This window comes from Opisthocomus hoazin, chromosome 2, assembly GCF_030867145.1.
Source record: "Opisthocomus hoazin isolate bOpiHoa1 chromosome 2, bOpiHoa1.hap1, whole genome shotgun sequence".
Classification (NCBI taxonomy): Eukaryota; Metazoa; Chordata; class Aves; order Opisthocomiformes; family Opisthocomidae; genus Opisthocomus; species Opisthocomus hoazin.
Window position 1 is genome coordinate 8247568 of NC_134415.1, and position 21501 is coordinate 8269068.

Sequence of the window (21501 nt, forward strand, 5' to 3'; positions counted from 1 at the left end):
TTCTAACTCTTCATCCAGGTCGTTGATGTAGAAGTTGAAACAAGACTGGGCCCAGTACTGACCCCAGGGGGACACCACTAGTTACCGGCTTCCAACTAGACTCAGCGCCGCTGATGACAGCCCTCTGAGCTCTGCCATTTAGCCAGCTCTCAATCCACCATGTACAGACACACTTCACAGAAGAGGTGCAATAAAACCCACACAGAACAGATCTTTGACTAGTCATTAAACTGCAGGAGAAGTACAACAAAAATTAAAAAACGTCTGTATTAACAGCGAAAGTCCTATGTATGCAAAAACTCAGCTTGGGAGTGAGGAGGTGACTGATGACCCCGGTGTCAAACAACTGAACAAACAAATCCTCTCACTGAACACGAGAGTCAACAATTGTCACATCAAAGCAAAAACGCTGGCACTAAAACTGGGAGCTGATCAAGAACCAGTAGCAAGTGGAGGGCTGAATTTGCTCTTGCTTGCCCAGATGTATCTCCCAGTTAAATCCGTACCAGTTACGCCTACTGAGGCTGAAAGGCAGAACCAAACTATTGCAACTCTGATTCTGCTGAACTTCAACACATGTAAATATCCTTTGAGTGGCCCCACTGGAATTATTAAAATTTCTCCTGTCAGTCTCAGATCAGTGGTAATTAACAACTCAAGTCAATGTTTCCAAAGCTTAGCATCGTTTGCTAGTTACCAGTCTTGTCCGTGGTCTATCATTTTGCAGGTATAGGAGTGTTTTAGTCAACTGAACTACAGCCAGACATGATGTAAACAGGTAACACTGAAAGTTTTATTCCATCTCACTTCCGCTGAGTCTGAACTTGAGGCAGTCGGTATTAGAAGTCAGCAAGTATCTTCGGGAGCTTGCTTTTGCATTTTCAAACTATCTGAATTAACGCGAATCAAAATTCATCTCCTTTTTCTCAACCGGCGCCGCCTTAAAGATCTCAACTGGCCAACTTTTCCCCTTCTGCTGAAAAAGAGGATGAATTAGAGTTAATCACCAAGAGGAAAATCAGGCCAGCGTACCTGCTCTAGCTCATCTTTATATGCCTACTGCACCGTACCAAAGAGCGTTTGCTAAACTGATTCTGCAGCTTGACGTCATTTTAATGAACACGCTATGGTTGCTTAATTAAACTGTTAGAAACAAAATCAGGGATTCACAAACTATGGCATTTTATTTCAGAGGCCTTTGCTTACATTTGTACAATATATTACATAATTCTCCATTTTCTGCAGAACCTAATATATATTTTATAGCTTTTTTCTATAAGCTTTTCCTTCAATGTTTGTCAACAAATTTTTACAGTCCTGTACAATTCTGAATACTTTGAAACCATTTTCAATAAAATCAGTTAACCTTAAGCACACACTACGAAGACTGAAAATGCTTTTCTTAGAAAAGTCAAATGTAAAGGATTCTGACACTCTAGCATCTACAAACAAAATGCTTTGAATTCTTACATGTTGTATTGCCAGAAAACAAAGAAAAACATGCCAGCCCCTATTTCCCCAGGCAAAAGAAGTACACAGAACTACAATTAAAACAGCTGGAAGTTGGTTTTGGAATTTGTACAAGGCATTTAAAAAATTAAATGTCTACCACTCAGCTAGCTATTTATTTTAAAAACAACTACCCTTTTGTGGCAGCCACAAATTATAACCTCACACCTTAGTCCATCTTGAAGTCCCCTCCTTGAAGCTCGTAATAAAATAAGCATTACAAATGAAATATTTGTTGCTTTAAGGGAAAAGAGACATTTACAAGAAAACACAAAAATATAACTGTTGAAATCCATTATGAATAAATATACACTTTAAACTGGCTAAATACAATCTTTATACATTAAGATTTAATACAGTTTGTTAGCCATTTTCTTTCTTTTTCATAATGTATTTTATCAAAATTAAAAAAAAAATACTGTTTTATAGAAAAATGGCAAAGTACAGTAGTTTCATTCCAATTAATGGGTTCTTTAAACCCAGAGTAACCTATTTAAGCCTAATTCAAACCTGTAAACATTAGTCAGTCGTCTTTTGTTTTTTTAAAGGAATCCTCGTATTTGGTTATCAGGACTGATGTCAAACATCCCACTAACTGCAGGTTTTGAATTGAATACATGTGCTTGACGTATACAATTAAAGCCACTATGAGGTGACTTAGCAGTTAAAAAACAATTAGCTTGTACAAATGAAAATAGGTTCAATATTTGTCATAAATAAATGGAAAAATATCAAATGTTCCAGCTTTAACAAAATACCAGGGAATACAGTAAGCCCTACCACATGTATTTCGACCAGCCCAACAACCACACGCTTATCGTGCTGTCCCCGCAGCAGGGAGCAGCCTCCGTTTGCCACAGTGGAAGGCCTCCGAGTCACCAGACTTACAATTCCCAGACAAGTTGGAAACAATTATTGCTTGAGGAAAAGCAGTTTGTTGTACTTTTTCTTCATAAAAGTGCACTTAAGTGCAAAGTTAGCTTGTCAAGAAACAACTTTAAATACAAAATAGTGCTTGTCTGAATTTTGTGCCACTGTGCAGTATAAAAATAAAAGAAAAAAAAGAAAAGAAAAACAAAGAGTGGCCCTCAGCAGCCATTAAGTGCAAAGTGCTTTGGCAAGTCCTGCTGTCACCTGCACTCAACTGACACTCCGTTCTGTGATGAACTTGACATAGATGGTTCTGCTAAAGTTAACATAACGGCAGCCGTAATGGAACTAGAGGAAGGTGAGGAGGAGGAAGATGATGTAGTAGCAGCACCTGCACAGGAAAAGGAAAACACAGGCTATAAAAATTCGCAAATTGAGCAACAAAAATGTCTTCCCATTCAACAACAAGCACCGGTATATAGTGGCTCCAGCAACTAACGCCCAGCAATTCAGAAGAAAAAGCCTCCCTTGCCTGGTTTTTGTGGGAAACCCCCCGAGCGACAGCTTTGGCCGTGCCCCTCGCAGCCTGGCTCATGGCCAGCCAGGGACGCAGAGCTCAGCCCTGAGCCCCGAGCGGAGCCACCCGCTCCCTGTCCGTCCTGGGGGAATCGGCGCAGGGAGGGCCTCGTCCCAGCACCGAGCCCGCACACCCACCCCGCTCCGGCAACCAAGCGGCAACCGCAGCCCCCGTCTGAGGGCTGCAGCCATCAAGTCTTCTTCCAAGCGGCATTTCAGTCTTTCTTCTGGTACTCAGCGAACTCTTAAATGTGCACATAAGCCAGACATGGAAGAAAATAATCTTTTTAATGCTGCTAGAAGCAGGCACACTAGAACATTCCCCACAGCAACAGGTAAAGCAGCTTCAGGGAAAGCAGAGATCCAGCTGATGGTCTGCTTAAACTGATAAAATACATCACTTCTCCTAAGGGGAAAGCACTAAGTAGACACACAAGCAATACTACAGTAAATTATCGTGTAGCTTGAAGAAAAGCTCTAAGTTATTAATAACCTTAGATACTTTGTTCACTGCTTAGAAAGGTTTATTTGTCTGTATATTTTTTCTGTATGAAGTAGTTCTGCCTGAACAGAACTACATGGATCGCACGCTGTTTTAATGTTTTTCCCCTTACGCAGTCACTGGATATCTGAACTGTACCTTCTAAAGATCATCAAAGAACTGCATACAGTGTGTTTTTTTAAAAAACAAACAAAACCAGACTCCTAATGGCACACTTCTCCCTAAAAATTATCCAATTCTTGTTAACGGGACATGCAAATTAGCCCTCCAAAAGCAGAATTCAGTTCCCAGCACTTACTTTCCCGCTCTTTTTTCTTTAAGCGCTTTCTTCTTCGGTCAATGGAAGCCACCTCAGATTTCAAGGACAGGTAATGTTTCCTGATTTCCTGCAGTTTTTCTTGGAGAACTGTTATGCGCTCAGCGCTAGTCAAATTTTCCAAGTCAGCTGCAAGTTAAACGATCTCTGTTAATTGCTGTATCGCATTATTGTATCTGAATTTCAGTGAAGTGGGAAGTACTCAAATCTTAGTGACGTGCTTCCAGGTGGCAGACAGCAAAGCCACGGAACACAGCAACAGCAGCTGCTGTTTGTTACCACAAACCTTGTTGTTTTTTATTATTTTTTAAAATATACCACCATAGATACACTTTTTTTTTTTCTTTAAAAGGAGTCAGAGAGGAAGAAAATGCATGCAGTCCCCTCCCTATAGGAAGGAAAAGAAAAACAAGTAAAATTAAGACAACTGATGAAAACACAGAGGCCAGAACTAGCTTTGAGCCTGTTGCTCCCAGTCCTTGCTAGAGCTGGGTTTGGCCTGACACACCAGGAAGGTCGGTCCTGCCCGACTTGTCTCAGCTGTTACAAAACAAGCAGGTTACAACAGGAACCGAATAGCTGTGAGGCGGTTCTGATCGGGTCCATGGCGTACGGGCCGTAAGGTGTAACTACACGGGACCTCCTCGCTGGTATCCCACGCGGGGCCATAAGGTGTAACTACACGGGACCTCCTCGCTGGTATCCCACGCGGGGCCGTAAGGTGTAACTACACGGGACCTCCTCGCTGGTATCCCACGCGGGGATGTCGACGGACACGTCCAGCTCAGGAGCTGCCCTTCTGGCTGCTTCCAGTGGGGGGGGAGGTCTCCAGGAGCTCCCAGCAGCATGAACTACCTCAGCTCAGCCCCTTGGCCACAGGTAAGCCACACTGGAGACACTCCATCTGAAGATACTGAACAATCATTTAAACTACTGTGGGGCACGGGATGTGCTTCATCAACCTGTAACCAAGGTAGCACCAAAGGACCAAAAGCCACACCTGTATCAGGCTGTGGGAAGATGAGGAAAGCTCAGAGATGCTGCAAGTGTCCCAGACCTCTGCAACAGCAGGAGGTGTGTGAAACAGCATTCCAAAGCCCAACTTCCGCCAAGCAGATTTAGCACGTGCAACGTAGCCGAGGTAGAAAGAAAAGACAGAGCAAAAGCTCTTTGAATGTGTCGCACAGGAAATCTGCCCAATCAATCTCAGCTGGCCAGTAAGTGACAGTAAAGACCTATTACCTTCCACAGTCCTCAAGAGCAGCAGAACATAACTGGACTGCGAAGAACTACTAGGAGAAAAATAGTTTTAAAGTAGAGTAACACTGAGATTTAAGGCTGGAGAAAAAAAAATGCAGGGTCAGATTCTCTCACCGCAGAACAGCTGGCTAAGTGGAGAACTCCCTGGGCATGACAGAAGTGCTGCTGGCAAAAAAAATTTAAAATTCAGTTGCTGTGTTTCCAGTGTGCTGTGCCAGCTCTTTCCTGTTCCCACTGTAGGTGAAGAACAGCAGCCTTCACACAGCCTGGGACAGAGCGCAGAAAAGCGCAGAGCGTAATGTTCTGAGAACTTCAGAGGCTTGCCAGACACTGAGGTCACCTATGAATACTGAACGAGATACTACGGATTACTTGAAGAAATAATTTAAATCAGTCACACCACAGGTTCGATTTGACCTCTAAAAGCAAAGAGAAAGCAACTCATGCGATGCTATGCATCCACAGTTGGTACTAAGGACAATTTATTGCTGACTAGACAATTAAATACCCAGACGCTCTAAGAGAGAGGGCTAAAAATAGCAAGGTTTTGTTTTTAAATAATACTTTTCAATTGTTTGCTTATTGTTATATTAAGGAAGGAGGCTTCAACCACCTAATATTTTATCTTGTTTCTTTTCTCCCCACTCCCAGTAACGCTGCAATAGCACACACACACACAGAGGCAATTAAGAAGCTGCATTAATAAACTACTGAACCATTTTTCAGGCAGACAAATGCACGATCCCTTCAACACTGCTCACCCCTAGCTATGCGGCTGCCTGTGGCCCAGTGACACAAACGCTGAAAGTTCTTATCGCTAGCAACAGTAAATATGTCGTCATCAAATCAATCAGGTAAGTGTCTGAACAGTAACTAGAGAATAAGGAGTAAACCAGCAAGAAAATATCAACACAAGCAGCGCACAGAGTCGGTAACGCTCACGCCAGAGTAACAGCTCTGCACAGGATGGCAAGAACAGCAAGGCAGCACAGAGGCCGTATTGAAAAACAGTATTGGAAGAGTGCAATAGCGGCAGTTTCCTGCACTGCAATTGCAAAAACAAAAAAAAAAAAAACAAATCAGGATTTATCACAAATTTAAGGAAACTGAGGACAAACTCATTTTAGGGAAAAAAAATGAAACACACAGAATTCAAAAAGCCTTCTTGTACTATACCGCAAGACCACACTGGGCGTGTTTTGAAGAAAATACTCACACATTTGAAAACTCCATTTGTAAACTTTGGGCAGACGATTCTTCTGTTCTTTGAGATCAGACTCCTTCTCTCCATTTTTCCCACATTTTCCTGGGGATTGTGTTCTTGCGAGTGATTTGCTCTGGTGAGATTTCACGCCAGCAGAAACAGATTTTGCTGACTGAGACTTGGCCACACTTTCACCAGCAGATAGTTCGTGACTGTCACTGCTGTTTGCTGAAGAAGCAAGAAGACAGAGTGTTACCAAACAAAGCAACCCTCCTGCCCAAAGCTTATCAGAAGCTACCCCTGTGCGGATTTTCATGTCACAAGAATTTATTTGACCAAAATCCTTTTACTTTCAAATGATACAGTCCACCCTGGTATAGCAGCTTAGCTCTTTGCACCACTAGCACCAGAAGACAGGACCACAAAACAGGTCGGCAACGGGGCCCCGCTGTTCCCGCATGCTGCGAAAGGGGAACCCTGCACTGGGAACCCCGTCCCGCCAGCTGCTGCGCAGGCAGGTTCACAGCTATTGCGTGGGCCTGTGGGAACCACACAGAGCGCGAGGGAGGAGGAAAGCAGCGGACTGTGGCTCCACAACCCACCCTGCACACTGACGAGCACACCGCTGGCAGCGTGGGTGCAAAGGCAAGGGGCTGGGGTAGGGACACGCTGCTCCTAAGGAGATTCTTGAAGACAACCCAGTTGCTCAAGGTCCGTATAGGGACGGTACACTCTGCTCTCTGAACGGTTCAAAGCCAGCACCACGCTTGTTGCTTTAGAACCATATCCATAAACAAGTTGCCTACATTAGAAAATAAGGCAAAGAGGCAGTCCACCTGTCGCTGTAGGTGCAAAAATTGTCCATATATTTCTGCTTATGGGGCTACACTTTTTCCAATACAGTTAGCAAGACTGATTGTTATGTCTTATCTCCTGTTTATCTTTTTTTAATATTAATTTCTAACCCAGTATTCAATACATACAAACCTCTATCCTGTTTCAGAGGTACTAGTTACAGACAAGCTTCTCCCTGTACTCCTAAGACATGAGTAGCAGAAATGAGAGTAGACGATTGGCTGCCTTCTTAGCCTTATGTCACCTGTACTTATTTTAGGTGTTCTGTGCTAAATTGACTAGCAATAATTTGAGTGACACCATCTACAAAAATCCTCAGACATGATGATCACATTCTTTAATTTCAGAAAAACATCTTCAGCTGACCCAAACCAGAAGAACTTCATCTCACGCTGAAATAACTTTAACTATAAAGCAACAGGCTGAACTGAACACAGTTCTCTAATCAAACCACTCAAAGGAAAGTAACGAAATAATCTGTCTGAAAGACATGATTAGTAAGTAATGAGTGAAAGGACAAAGCCTGTTTAGCACTACAAAAATAAAACTCGGGTGGAAGCTGGGGCAAGAGAAGTCTAGTCAAGCACTGGAATAAAATGCCTAGAGAAGCTGCGGAATCTCCATCATTAGAGTTGTTTTTAAAAACATGGTCAATTAGTATTTATCAAGAGACACTTATGCCTCAGTTGTACCTGCCCTAGGCATCGACAAAACGAACCCTGCAAGGCCCTTCTGGTTCTGGTCTTTATGATCTGCTGATCTGCACTGGAGAAACCCAACACCAGGATCCACGTGGTATGAAAGAGCTCGGCTGGCTGCAGAGCTGCCCTTGTCTGCTGGCTTAAACCAAAGGCACGAGCTGAAGCTGCTACAAAAGTAGCTTTAATTGGTGTACCTGAATTTTGCAAAAAGCATTTTTTGCTCACAACTGACTCCACATTTTACCTGTTCATTGCCCTTATTACATATGGCAGTGGCCCAAAGTCTAACAAAAAAGAGCACATACACACCAAGGACCGTACGCGGTACAAGAAACAATTCTAGCTTTGAAGTGCTTGCGTCCTGACAAAAACAGGTTGAGAAAAAGGGATAAATTCAGCAAGTGAAAGGGAACAAGGGCAAGGCTAAAAATGGTGTATTAGTTCTGCAAATTCGGTTTGTTACTTTAATTCTTGAGGTGAGGGAAGGAATAAGGATTATGGAAGGAGATTAGTGAAATGGAATGAAAAAGGAGGAGAGAGGAGATCAATGAACACGAAGGAGTGGTGGGGTGAAAGCAAATACCAGACCAGAAAGTACAGACTTTTAGTAAAAGCTGTTAAAAGGAAGAAAAATAGGCAGGGCCGAGGAAGAGAGAGGAGAAAAGGCATAGCATATGCTTCCTATCCTTGCTTTGACTGCGTTATTTTACAGCTATCCTCCCGGTTTCACTCTCCAGCTGACTGTTCCCTGGTATTTTTTATTACCAGTGAGATGAGGCAGAAACTGATCTTGCTGTCTCCTGAACACGTGTGCATATGTCTCTCTAACACACCTCTGCTTTTATTAAGCTTCTCTTCCCCAGTACTGTGGTTTCTATTCCAATTAGCTTCTACTGCTACAAAAAAGCTGCATTATTTAAGATGTAACAGACGATACAGGAAGAAAACAGAGCCTATATTTTTTCTGGAATTATTCTCATATTTGCTGCTGGAAGAGATATTAACCTCTAAAATCTCATCTTGCAGAAAATACAGAGTATAATTTCATCCAGGTCCCCTCTAAAACACTCAGCACAGATTCCCAATTCTAGCAAGTATAAAATACTCATCTTAGTCTTCCTGAATTACACAACATTAAGGACCTCTTCAGAAATAGGCCCAGAAATAACACAAGACATTGAAAAACACTTTGGCATTCAGCAAGAGTCGTGTCTTCATTTAAACTGTATTAAGAATTCCCCGATGAGAACGTTTTGTCCCAATACATTTCTTCCCAGACTTCATCTCCTACTATCGTTCAAACCCATGACACGGTACTTTCACGCATTTCGTTTCACACTGAGCTGCTGTACTTACTGGTTTTACTCTTCTTTTTGTTGTTCACAGATGTTTTGTGGCTTCTTTTCTGCTTTTTTGAGGAGCTGCCTCCTCCCTGAGTATCTTTAAGTCTTTTTTGGCCAGTACAGACTATAATTTAAAAAAAAACAAGAAAGAAACAGAAATTAAATAAATACTTGCACTTCTGTGGTTTTTTTCTAAGTCTCAAAAAACCACTTCAGAACTTAAATTTGTAAACAACAATGCGACTGTTCCTGCCTATCCTTAATACAGCTCAGCTTTCTACTTCTACTGCCAAGAGGAGGTGAAGGAGGATGGAAGGCAGACAAAGCTTGTTGGTTAGAGTGGACATGTAAGATGATTGTAACTTCCCCACACGCATCATCAGAATTTCGCTTGAACCACATGGATTTGTATTTTTTATGACACTGTAGATTAAATAAGAATACATTTATTTGAAAAATTTATTAACTACTGGACCTGAAAAATGTTGAAAAAAAGCCTGTCACACTTGGAAGCTGTGAGAAAAAAATGAAACTACCACCTGTGATCAGTAATTACACTAATTGAAAGTATTAAAAAGAAATCTTAGATAACGTTAAAAAACAAGGCAACAAAAAAAAGTGGCAAACAAAAAACCAAAGGAAAAAGTCTACTGGTATTTGTGACGATAAAGGGGAAAAAGTTGACAAGGAAGACAGAATCTAGTACACCTGTTAAAAGAGCAAATTTTAGGAGTTGTTCAATGTTCTTCCACAACCATCTGACTTACAGATTAAAAATGACTCCTGTAACAAAACCTTATTAATTAAGAAACCTGATGTTCTAAAACAGGCAGCATGCTCACAAAATCAGAGAGGAAGTGAAGGTGTAATGCACGTAAAAGTAACATGTGCAATAGTGTAAAACATTTTTCATTAGGCAATTAATTTCCTTTTATACAAAAATATGAAACAAATTAATTTCTAAACCTACACATCCATAATTAGCAAAGCAATACAGGCGTGTTTACTGAGGGCTACATATTTACCTCTTCCACACTCTCTCCTTGGTTTAAGGAAACACGTTTTGTTGCATTCTTTCAAAAGAACAATTCAAACAGAATGATGAAGGTAACGCACCTTAAGGGCATTTTGAAAAATTCAGTTTATTATTAACTGAAATCTGTTGAGATTAAGAAACCACTTGTGTCATCTCACATTATATTCAGATATGTATTTTTTTTCCTTTCTATTCAGTTTTTAGGCACTTTAACACAGTGCAGGTAGCTGTACCTTTGATGGAACTGTAAAAGAGCCAGTGACTTTCACAACAAAGCTTTTGGATTCAGCCTTGCAAACAGTTAAAAAGCAGGCAGCAGTACACTGGCATCACGTGCACAAGCGCTGGCCGTGTTTATTCTCCCCTGTTCTCTAGTGGTCTCAGGATAAGAACTTCAGTCTGCAAAATCACACCTGGAAGTCAAACATAGCTAATGTATCCGTGTTGCTACAGTAAATAGTCCTTACACAACGTATTACAGTTTGCTCTGGGCATTTCTTGCCAGGTCTGGTACAAACCTTATTCTTACATGCTTCATTCCTCATTGAAACCATCACAATTCCTAACGAAAGGCCAAGAAACTTCCTGGCAGATTATATTTTATTCACTAGATGATCACGCCATTTCCACACACCTGAAGTAGACACAGCAGGCTACTCCTTCCTCCAACAACTAATTTTCCAGCAGTGTAACCGTAACAGAACGACAATACATCAGCAATGCTAAAACGAGGGCTGGCTAGGCTGAAGACAGCTCTCTCTACCCTTTCCTTTACCTTTTTCAGTATGCTCGGGCTCTGGTTGATTGCTACTACTGGAGCTGACGCTGGCATCAAAACCCGTTGGAGAGATATTTCCCTCCGACTGGAGGTCTTGCAGCTCCCCCGCGACACTGTCCACCTCTATTGTGCTATCCGTTTCACTTTTAATGCTCCGTATCTCTTCTTGATTTGGTGGCAGCATCTCAGAGACAGTGACACTGGACTGATGCCTACCGGACTCCGTGACGGTGACAGATGAAGGCGATTCAGGAGTTGTAGGAGGAGTGTTTAGCACTGAATTACTGCCACTGCTTGGAAATTCAACTTTCTTTTCACCCACTTCAGTCGGCTTCTCCTCAACAGGTTTAACATCCACACCAGACGGCAAAGATTTTTCAAGTTCAGAGCTAGGCAAAGAAATGTCTTCTTCTGCAAGAGTCTGAAGCTGCTCCTCTGCTGCGGCATCCTCAGGAGCAGCATGTGGAGGGGAGGCAGCAGCTTCAGTGTCAGAGTCCGAGAACAACTCCTTCAGCGTTTTCTTTGGCCATTGTCCCTGAAAACTTGACCAGACATCTTTTTGATCCTTCGCTCTGGTGTTCTCAAGTCTTTCGTCAGAGTTATTGAGAAGCTTTATCCTTTCCTCTCCCACTTCGGAAAATCCTGAGTAGAAAGTACTTGTCCTTAGAGACTTGCTTTTCTCCTCTAGTCCATTGTACTTTGCAGTTGGAGTGATTTTCAGCTTAGATTTGTCTTCCTCATCATTACACAGTGCATCCCCAGGAATTTCTGAAGAGGTGAAGCAAGCATAGAGCACATCAATCCACAAAATACAAACTTCTGCAAAATTAACCACAACAGAAATTGAAAGATGTGCTTAAGACAAAAACTCTAAATCCTTCTTACGGGTTACAAATACTACTATCACACGCCCTTTTTCCAAAGCCCAGAGCAGAGACAGTATTTTCCCTGGTGAATCCACAGTCTGAATGGACAGAACAAAGACACTGGATAATCTCTAGCAAACCAACCCGATGACCAGCCTGGAAAAAGGAAGTGAAAGCAATCGTGAAAGGCACTTGGAGAAATACATGAACAACGAGAGTGTGGGACAACATTAAGACAATTCAGGGTCAAGAATAAAGAAACCAAGAAAAGAACACAGTTATAACGGAGAAGGAATCAACAAGAAGCCCATTCAATGGGAAAAGACATGGATACAAGGAAAAACAATGAGAACTGCCTCCAATATATGGGTAACTCCTTGATTTGCCACTCACCCGCTTTTGCTGGCATAACTAGTTTAACTCTTCTCATTCTACTTCCCATCTGTCATTCTCAACTCCTCGCTAAAACTCACCACCTCTTTAAAAATGATCATGTAACCAGTGACAGAGAACAAAAGCAATACTGTCAATGAAATTCACTGAAAACATCAAAGTTGAAGCAACTGTTTTAAAAAGGTTTACTGAAATATGATGAACTTGGAGAAGAGCTCACTAACAGAGAGAAGATACCTTGAGAAATGTTGCCTCAGGTGTTTTTCTTGGTTTATTTGTTTTAAGATAGGCAGGATCTTAAATTCTACTCTAAGACTCAATCTGAAAGCAAGTTTTACACAACCCTTTCAGTGTGTTTGCTTTTTTCTAATTAAACTTTTATGGTAGGCATTTTCACCTAAAGTTCCAAGAACTCAGTCACTTAAAACGGACTTCTAACACTTGCCTTTCTCATCATACCTTAGAGCTCAAAACTTTTATAATAAGAGGTATAAAAATTTGCCATTTGAAATAAAAGCCAAGCACACCACATTTAAATAAAACAACCAAAAATCAGGTCCATCAAGTCCTCCTCTCAGTGTATTTATTTTGCTGTGCCCTTCAAAGGAAAGTTGAATACAATAGCATTAATCATTCCAGTTTAGGAAAAAAAAACCTGTAAAGTTTTGAGCAAGCAGCTCTAAAATTGGAGGAAAAAGAAACAGTGAAACATTAGAGCCTTATACACTTAGAAACAAAAAACAGCAAGTACCAGGAAAAAAAAAGTTAATCCCCAGCATGAATCTATGTGGACTTAAATGATAAAAGAATTGCATACAATTAAAAGCATTTCTGGAAATTACTGACGTAATATGGAAAACATTTAGTTTCCAAAATATTAGAGGCTGTATCTCAAATTGTGCTTTTGTAATCAGAAGTTAATTACAGATTAATTATAGCACTAATAACAGTGTCATTATCATCACTGCTAATTGCTTTTTTGTTTCTCATTTCCTGTGAAACAAAGCCTAGTAGATTATGTTGACTCTTATTCTACCTACAAATTTGGAACCCAGTGGCCAACGTCATCCAAGTTCGAACAGGTCTGAAAGATTATTAAATTCATACAACTTTCACAAAAATTGGTGGTTCTCCAAACTACCTATATCATACACTATTTCATTTGCTGGAGGCATGCCCTCAACTAAGGATGAAGGGAAGCAGCTAGTAATCATAATGGTGCTGTCAATGTGTGGGAAGGGAAAAAGAGTGTCAGGAACAACAGACGTGCTGATAGCAAACCTAGCTTTATTAATGCTGTTTCTCAAGGCAAAAAAAATCCAAACCAAACATGGGTCCTAAAAGTTACATCAATCAAAAATTAAAAATTTAGAAATAATAGAGGAAGCAAAAAAGTTTTGCTGTGTATCAAACACAAAAAGGCTGGCAAAACAAAGGATGTAATTCTTAAGAATTACACTGTTAACATACACTAAGTCCACAATACCTGTTGAGAGAAACTGCGAATATTGCTTTTGTTCAAGGGTCATTTCTGAAGACAGTGTTATAATTAGCCAGACTCAAGCATTGCATCAGTTGTTCTACATTGTCATTTACTACTGCTGAAAGGCTATTCACAGAAATAGAAAATACAATACCTTGTAGCCCATTGATGATAGAAGTAATTTCTATGGATTTAACTGGAGCTTGTTCAGTATTTTTGGCTTCAGTGCTGTCAAGTTTGGACCCAGTCTCTGGTGACGCGCTGGTGTGAAAGGGAGGTTTTGACAAACGTTGCAATTTGCAGTTTTTAGGAGAGTACTCCTCATCCGTCTCTTTGTCGGCTTTATGCTATGTGAAAGAAAAGATTAAAAACTCTTCTCATCTGAGCATACATCTTAACACAGATTACCATTCAGCAATCCTTACAGCTATCTTAAACATTCAACCTGTAAAGGAAAGCTTTCCTCTTTGTTTACAAGTTTAGAAATACCTTTCTACAGTCCATGCCAAAACACTTCTACCGAAGACAGGAATTTTGTCAGCGATAAAACAAACGAGAAGGCAAACCCAGCCAGCGCTCTGGGAGCAGTGGCAGCGCAGAATGCCAGGCTCAGGACTGACACCCTGCTCTGTCCCAACTGCCGAGTTCTAGAACTCCGCTGGGGTTCCAGAGGTTCCGACACCCTGCTCTGTCCCAACTGCCGAGCTCTAGAACTCCGCTGGGGTTCCAGAGGTTCCGACACCCTGCTCTGTCCCAACCGCCGAGCTCTAGAACTCCGCTGGGGTTCCAGAGGTTCCGACACCCTGCTCTGTCCCAACTGCCAAGTTCTAGAACTCCGCTGGGGTTCCAGAGGTACCAGGGTGCTGGGGGCGGGCAGGAGGAGCACCGACATCTGTGGCAGAAGGAAAAGCTTCCTTGCATCCCGCTGCCCAAGGAACGTATCATAGCCTAAGCCTAAATATCAGTTTTAAAAGAATGAATTTTGAAAGAAATGCTACAAAATAAAATGATCGAGTCACATACACATGGACTTCGCCATAGGTTTGCTCTCTAGAATCAACAGAGAGAGATCCCAAATTTCACCCTCCCAGAGCTGGCTTCCACCACTGATGATAAAACATCCTTCTTGTTTTGTTTTCTGTAAAAGCATATATAAAATTCATTTAAAAAAAAAAAAGGGGGGGAGGGGGAGGGGAAAAAGGAAAGAGACGCTTTCCCCACCCCAACGTGAAAAAAACAAAACCTTGATGAAAAAAGTTTGTTTTTAAAAGGCTAGGAATTCGCTTTTACTGTCAAGCATTTCTAGGCCAATCAATAGGTTAGAAAGGATAGGGGGAGAATTTAAGATATTTAAACCAAAGGTGGGAGGAACAAGGGAGAAAAAGGGAGCAAAAGTACCTTTATTTTCTTTCCATGCTTAATTTTTGGTACATTTTTATCAGCTGGTCTCACTATCTTGTCTGCCTTTATCCACTCATCATACCTAAAAGCAAAAGAAAATTGTACACATTTATGGTTTTAAGCAGATAATCCCGACATCAGAAGAGAAATTCATGGAGGAAAAAAGAAAATTATTAGCCATATAAAAACTGAATTAGAATTTGAATAAAGAAGTAATCTGAGTACTTTTCAGCATAGGACGTTTCAGCTAAGGTTCAATTCTTCATATGCTGGGACATACAGCATGATTTTTTTTTTAATTTTTTTTTTTAATACACTGATGGGTCAGAGTGAAAGCTGGTATTTTTCCAGTCTGCACTTAACCACAGGAAATCCATGTATACAGGTAAAACAAACTACCAGAATGATAATTCTGTATGGATCTCCAAGATGTATACTTACGTATACATAGTGTAAAACCTAAACAATAAAATACATTCTTAGAACAGCCGACAACCTGACCCTAAATTACGTCCTCCTCTACCGCGTGACAGAGAAGCACCCCGCAAGCTGCACAGCGCACCAGCTGCCAAGCTGCATCTGTACGGTCTGCATGACTCAGACCAGAGTCCTTTCTTATAGAATTGCACCTTATTAAAACAGGAAAACTTCATTCATCACTAATCTTGCTTTAGACAGCCTGTTCACAAACGAAAGAAAAACCAAAAACACTACGAAATAAATTCTTCAGCTCTCATTATGAGAGGTATGTGCTTCCAGAAGACCTGGGTTGTTTCACCGCAGCGTCGCCTTCCACACTTGCTTATCTCAACTCCCTAACGCGGGTGTGGGGAGGAAGGAGCTAAGATGGGGAGGTGTTCCTAAAAGAGTTTGCACAGGCTTGTTTGAGAACCAACAGGAGGGATTTAATATGAAATTATTATTTACTTCTTTTTGAAAGAAGGTTTCACAGGAAAGCTTGGAATGCCTTTGGAAGAAACATCCCCTTTACCTCACCAAAAGGGAGACAAAGATGAGTCAGTAAGGAGAGAAGCTTTTCTGCCTTACTGGTTCAAATGAATGCCCGCCAGAAAGGTGGGTTTGAACACGAAGGAAGGAAAAAAGGAAGAATGAAATTGAATAGCTATATAGCAGAAAAAAATAATTGGCACTTTGCATGAGAGTATGTACTGATTCTATTACATCCATATGTACTGACGGCATAAACCATAAAAATAAATATATATATATATATTTAAAAAATAGAAATAAACCACAGCATATTCTCAGAGATTGTGTATTTGATCCTCCACAGAAGTACTAGAGGGGGAACAAGGAAGAAGGCGTACTTTCCCAGCCTCTAGATTTATACCAGCAAAGGTACCACTTTCCTAGGAAGACAGGTGACCCCAGGGAGCTAGCAAGCCTTGGAAAATTTACGGAAAAGTTCCAGAATGCCATCTGGATCTGCTAGAAAGGAAGAATCAAATGTTGTCTTTGGCTGTGATCAAAGAAAGGAGATTTAGTCTAATAACCAAATACTGGAATATGGCACGAGGACTCTGGGGTTTTTTATTATTTTTTGAATAATTCTCCCCCTCACGACACACGCTACTCTCAAGCACCTGAAATTTGGCTACACACGTTCCTTTAATTTCCGTGGCTGACTGTTACGTATAAAATTTGTGTATGGTTGATGCTTCAACAAACAGAGCCACAAATTAGCACTTTCACATTCAGATTCCTGAAGGAAAGAAAGAAATGTTGAAAATAGTAATCTTGGTTTGAAACACTTGAAACATGCAAGAATAACGTGTCTTGCGATACTGTATCATACGACACACAGAGGTAAAACAACCTAAACTCTTTTCCAACGTGCACCCTCTGTCTGCAATTACTGGGAACGTACTGCAGAAGAAACGCACCTCAAACACTGATACCATTAACTTTTCTTTGCCCTGGCAGCTGAAAATTAAAATTGTGACAGAAGGAACTGGCACTGTAGGCCCCGCGGAAGTTTGAGTTCCACATCAAGCATACATAATTCAGAACATGACTGGCCTGTTCCAGGAAATACAGTTTCTCTCATAAGCTTTTTCTGGTTAACACGTGGTAACGTAAACAGTTCTCTCTAACAGGGTGGAGCCTTTCGCCATCCCCCTTCGCTCCAAGGCAGGCCCCACTGAACGCTACAATTCTTTACCTTTATCAGAGACATGGATCACCTGAATCCCAGCAGCTAAGAAGATCTTCTAGCATAAAATAGTGCACCTGTACAATACTGTTAAGCTGTATTTTCTATCTGTTTAAAAAAAAACAAACTAAGTCCACAGTGGTTATGTCACTGGTTCCAGAGCGTTTAAAAAAAACCTAACAAAGACGAATACCAAGTTTACCAAATTCCATTCCGAGTACCCCAAAGCGGGCGCACGCGCGCGCACACACACACGCACACCTCTTCTGAATCCCAGACCAATGCTGAAGTTACCTTGTGATAAGAAACATTAGCAGTTCTTTCGGATTCCTGCTCGGACTTACAGGTTTAAAGAGCAGGCCATTCACTGGCATACTGACCAAAGGGGGAAACCAACAAGCCAACTTTAAAGGGTAGGAGATGACAGGATTAAAAAGCTGCTGAGTGATTAGAAAATCCTAGGTCAGTACATCCCATGACCTAATGTCGCAGTGCTTGTCCCTGCTGAACACCAGAAGTAACCTCCAACGCCCAAGGAGAGGGGGGAATTGCTACCTATCCAAGCAAAGCAGTTACTTTTCCAGGTTGTGACTGACTAAAAGCCAAATCAAGTTATTACATCATACAAGACTTGTCTTCACAATACTAAAATACTAAAGCATTTACATGCTGCCTTAAGCTCAGCCTTACCCACTCTTACTGTCAAATCCAAAAACTTAAGTCATTTTACTTGAATTTTAAAAATAAGCCACATATAGCAGAGTACACACACAGTCCCATAGCTAAATCTCAGTCACTGGTATCTTTTTCAGTGGAGAATTCTACTCTCCCTGCCCTTTTCAGAGGGCTCTTTCAAAACACCATGTAAGAATATAAACGCAAGTCCTGCTCCCAGAAAGACCAAATGACTCCCCTCACCTCTCAAATCAGTGCAAGTTTACTGAAAATGTTTTTCTTATCAAATATCTCCCAGTCACAGAAATAACACCTCTGATATCAATCCGTGTATTTCTTTAAAATGCAGAGTTCAAAAAACAGAATCTTGATTTCTCCTTTAAGAACCAGGGTGCTGGGATCTCCAAGGCAAAAACTAATTTTTGACTCCTCGTTTCTTCAGATTTAAAGTGGTACTGCTCAAATAAAACTCTGATCATCTCACTCACAGCATGTCTAACAGCGTAATATTTTCTCAGAAAGGAAAATAACTTCTACGTTTGCATGTCAATTCCAAAACAAGGGTTTAAAAGCAAGAAATGTCTTGGAATGTACACAGCAATCCTCAGCGAGTACGATGCAAATTTGAGCAACCTATGCTCCTAAGTATGTCCTCCCTCATAACGACCAAGACACTAGCCACGTTCCAAATCCCACCTTCAGCAGGCTGCATCTCCCCTAGTATCTTGATTTCATAGCCCACTACGCTTACAAATGTTGCCTGAAGACAGTCTATGTCAAAGATCATATTCCTGTAGATCGATATATAAGCAGATCAAAATTCTACAAGAGATCGGTATCAAAACCAGCAGTATTGAGATGTTCCTCCTCAGCAGTGGCTTAGGTGGCTAGATGCAAAGACGTGTATTCACGGAGGGAGAGAAGTATCACGCTTTTGTAATTGTGACCTTTGCTAGCAGATCTTGCTAGCACTGAATAAATGAGATTTGTCCTGCCTTCTGTCAGAGGTAGGATGGCAATCCAAGTCCAGATGACAGAAGAAGGTCACAACAGCCTCAGATTTTCCAGAAGAGGAAAAATAAATAAAGTACAGCAGAACTGCCTCAGACTTGGTTTTTTTTAAAGATCTATAAACACAGCAACAAAGTTTACAAGATGACAGCCGAGGACAATGAGCAGATACGTTGAAACTAAGGAAAAAAGCAGGAGACTTGGTAATCGGCTTAAAAGCCACTCAGCAGCTTTAGTTTTCTCTACTCTTTTCAAAGTTGCGTCAAGTTTTACATGGCAAAAAAGTGGTCCAAAATGGCAAAAAGACATTAACGCTTCAACTTATTTCTACTAATGCCATATTAAAGACAACAAAAAGCATACACTCCTGCATACATTAAGAAAAGCAGAAGAAGCCACTAGGCTAAGAAGAGTTTTGTTTGGAAGCTTGAGGCAGGCAGCCACGGGGGAAGGAGGGGTGGGGAGGGGTGCACATCGGCTCTCAATGAAATGCAATTATTTGCTGCACACTAATTTGCCACTAAGGATCTTGCACTTCTCTTGCTAAATACCAGACTGCTAGTGCACTCTCTGCTTTGCTGAGAAGAGTGTGTGTACAGACGCAGCTAAGTGCACTATTCAAATACTGTATGAGATAAAATTGGCTTAAGAGAGCCAGAGGAGGAATTTGTGAGTGAGCTGTCACTTGTTATATGGAGAGATCTAAAAATAAGATGGGGAATGAAGGAAGCCTTCTTTGAACAAGTCACTTTAAGATGATTTTCTAAGTAACTTAAGTACTGCATTCATATACTGTTAAAAGTCTAATAGTTTCATACAGTACAATGACCTTCACAGAACACCAATACCGAAAGTTTAGGACTCCAGATGTCTATTCATTTAGTTTTTAAAATACACAAGTGTATTTTGGAAGTAATTCAAGAAGTAATCACTAACTAAAACTCAAGTTACCTCACGTTCCATCCACAGTAGTGCACCAAGTAAAGGACTTCTCCACCTTCGATGTCAGAATCTTTAATACTAGCTTCATACATTTTTTGATTTTTCCCTCTTCCATACCGCACTTGCACTTTCATGCCTTGTGGATAGCATTCAAACTCTTCTTCCTCATTGTTATTGTTGTCTTCCTCCTCCTCCTCCTCCTCTTCCTCCTCCTCTGTTTCTTCTTCATCTTCATCTTCTTCCTTATTCGTGTCATCTCTTGAAAGGTTTAAAAAATTGTAGAGTTAATATGAGATACTTCATAAGCTTTTCAGTTCCAAACCACATATATTGATAAATATTGTGGATGCATTAGAGATTGGGAAACAGCAGGCTCCAAATACGTGAAACTGCACCACAGCCGAGTAATATCAGCAAAACAGGATACAGCAATACACACAAAATCCAGTGACTGTAAGTGCAAAAATGACTTGACTAAAAGAAAAAAAAAAAAAAAAAACACGTTGTGGAAATTAAGATATGTGCTACATTTTTGTAGCTCCTTCTTCTGCCAAAATCTCTTTCTAGGAACTAATGCCGATGATAATGAGCTCGAGCTGGCAGCTCTTGAAGCCTACTGCTCGCTGACCGAGCCGTGAATTTTAGCTGAATGGGGGAGAAGGGATTGGTAATGGCTGGATGTGTGAGGCTTTCTCAGCCTCGTGCCTATGCGAACAGACAAGTTTCATGTACCCACACAAATATACAGGTTACTCTCTTTTCCATAGGTACGCTTCGTACTAGGATAAATCCCTTTACACAGATATAATCGTATCTCTGCTGGGGCGGTGGAGGGCTGAACTTAACCGTACAGGTTTAATTACAGCAACGGGGCTTAGATGTGCTGAGAAAGGTTCGAGCTGCTGCACTCGTTTCCAGAGCACTGCGAACGTCCAAACTTTTTTTCTGCAGGACGCAGAGAGGAACCTGCAGTACCGACACACGCTCTGCACAACGGGCACCAGTAATGTCACCACAGTAAGATTTGTCACCTACCCAGCTTTTCAGACAGGCCAAGTACAGGCTGAAGTCGAAAGCCCGTCTGTTTCGGCATGACTGCCAGCAGTACCGACGTGACGCTGGCTCGGCGCCAGGCCACAGGCACAGGGCACGCCTTCATCCCCTGTATCTACACAGCCCCGCCAGCGACGCTCACCCCCAGCACCCCGACTCCACTAATACCCTCGTACGGGCCGCACCTGATGGCGATCCCTTCATCCACTCTCCAGCCTACGCAGAAGCAGCTGAATATTCGTCAAGCCCCTCCACACGGGTAACTGTGGCTCCCAGACAGCACGACAGGGAGCAGCCGTCACTGTCACCACTTGCAAGTAGTTCACAAACGGGTACCAGTACAGGCTCAGCAGTTCACAAAGCTACACCCTATGCAGTTCAGTTGCATTTGTTTAAAAAATGTCAAGCGACAACAAGAACTGAAAGTGCTTGTAGTTCTAGCTACAATAAAGAAAACAATTAACCTGCAGAACTTGTCGGAAACTTACAACCCCTTTGGGTGCTTCAGTTTAAAGAAAAAGTTTTTTAAAAATTAATTCCAGCAAAAGATACTT

General features: G+C 41.4%; 1 protein-coding gene across 1 annotated transcript; it reads right to left on the reverse strand.

Moving 5' to 3' along the window:
- Nucleotides 1-249: 249 nt before the first annotated feature.
- LOC142364537 (AT-rich interactive domain-containing protein 4B-like) lies at nt 250-20987 on the reverse strand. The gene is made up of 12 exons (XM_075444194.1): nt 20930-20987; nt 20758-20880; nt 20278-20368; nt 19904-20152; nt 15091-15175; nt 13847-14039; nt 10948-11718; nt 9150-9260; nt 6250-6465; nt 3756-3902; nt 2644-2770; nt 250-976 (listed from the first exon to the last, which is right to left on the reverse strand). The coding sequence occupies exons 1-12, from the start codon at nt 20985-20987 to the stop codon at nt 913-915; spliced, it is 2235 nt and encodes a 744-aa protein (XP_075300309.1). The 3' UTR covers nt 250-912.
- Between the last annotated feature and the right edge of the window lie 514 nt (nt 20988-21501).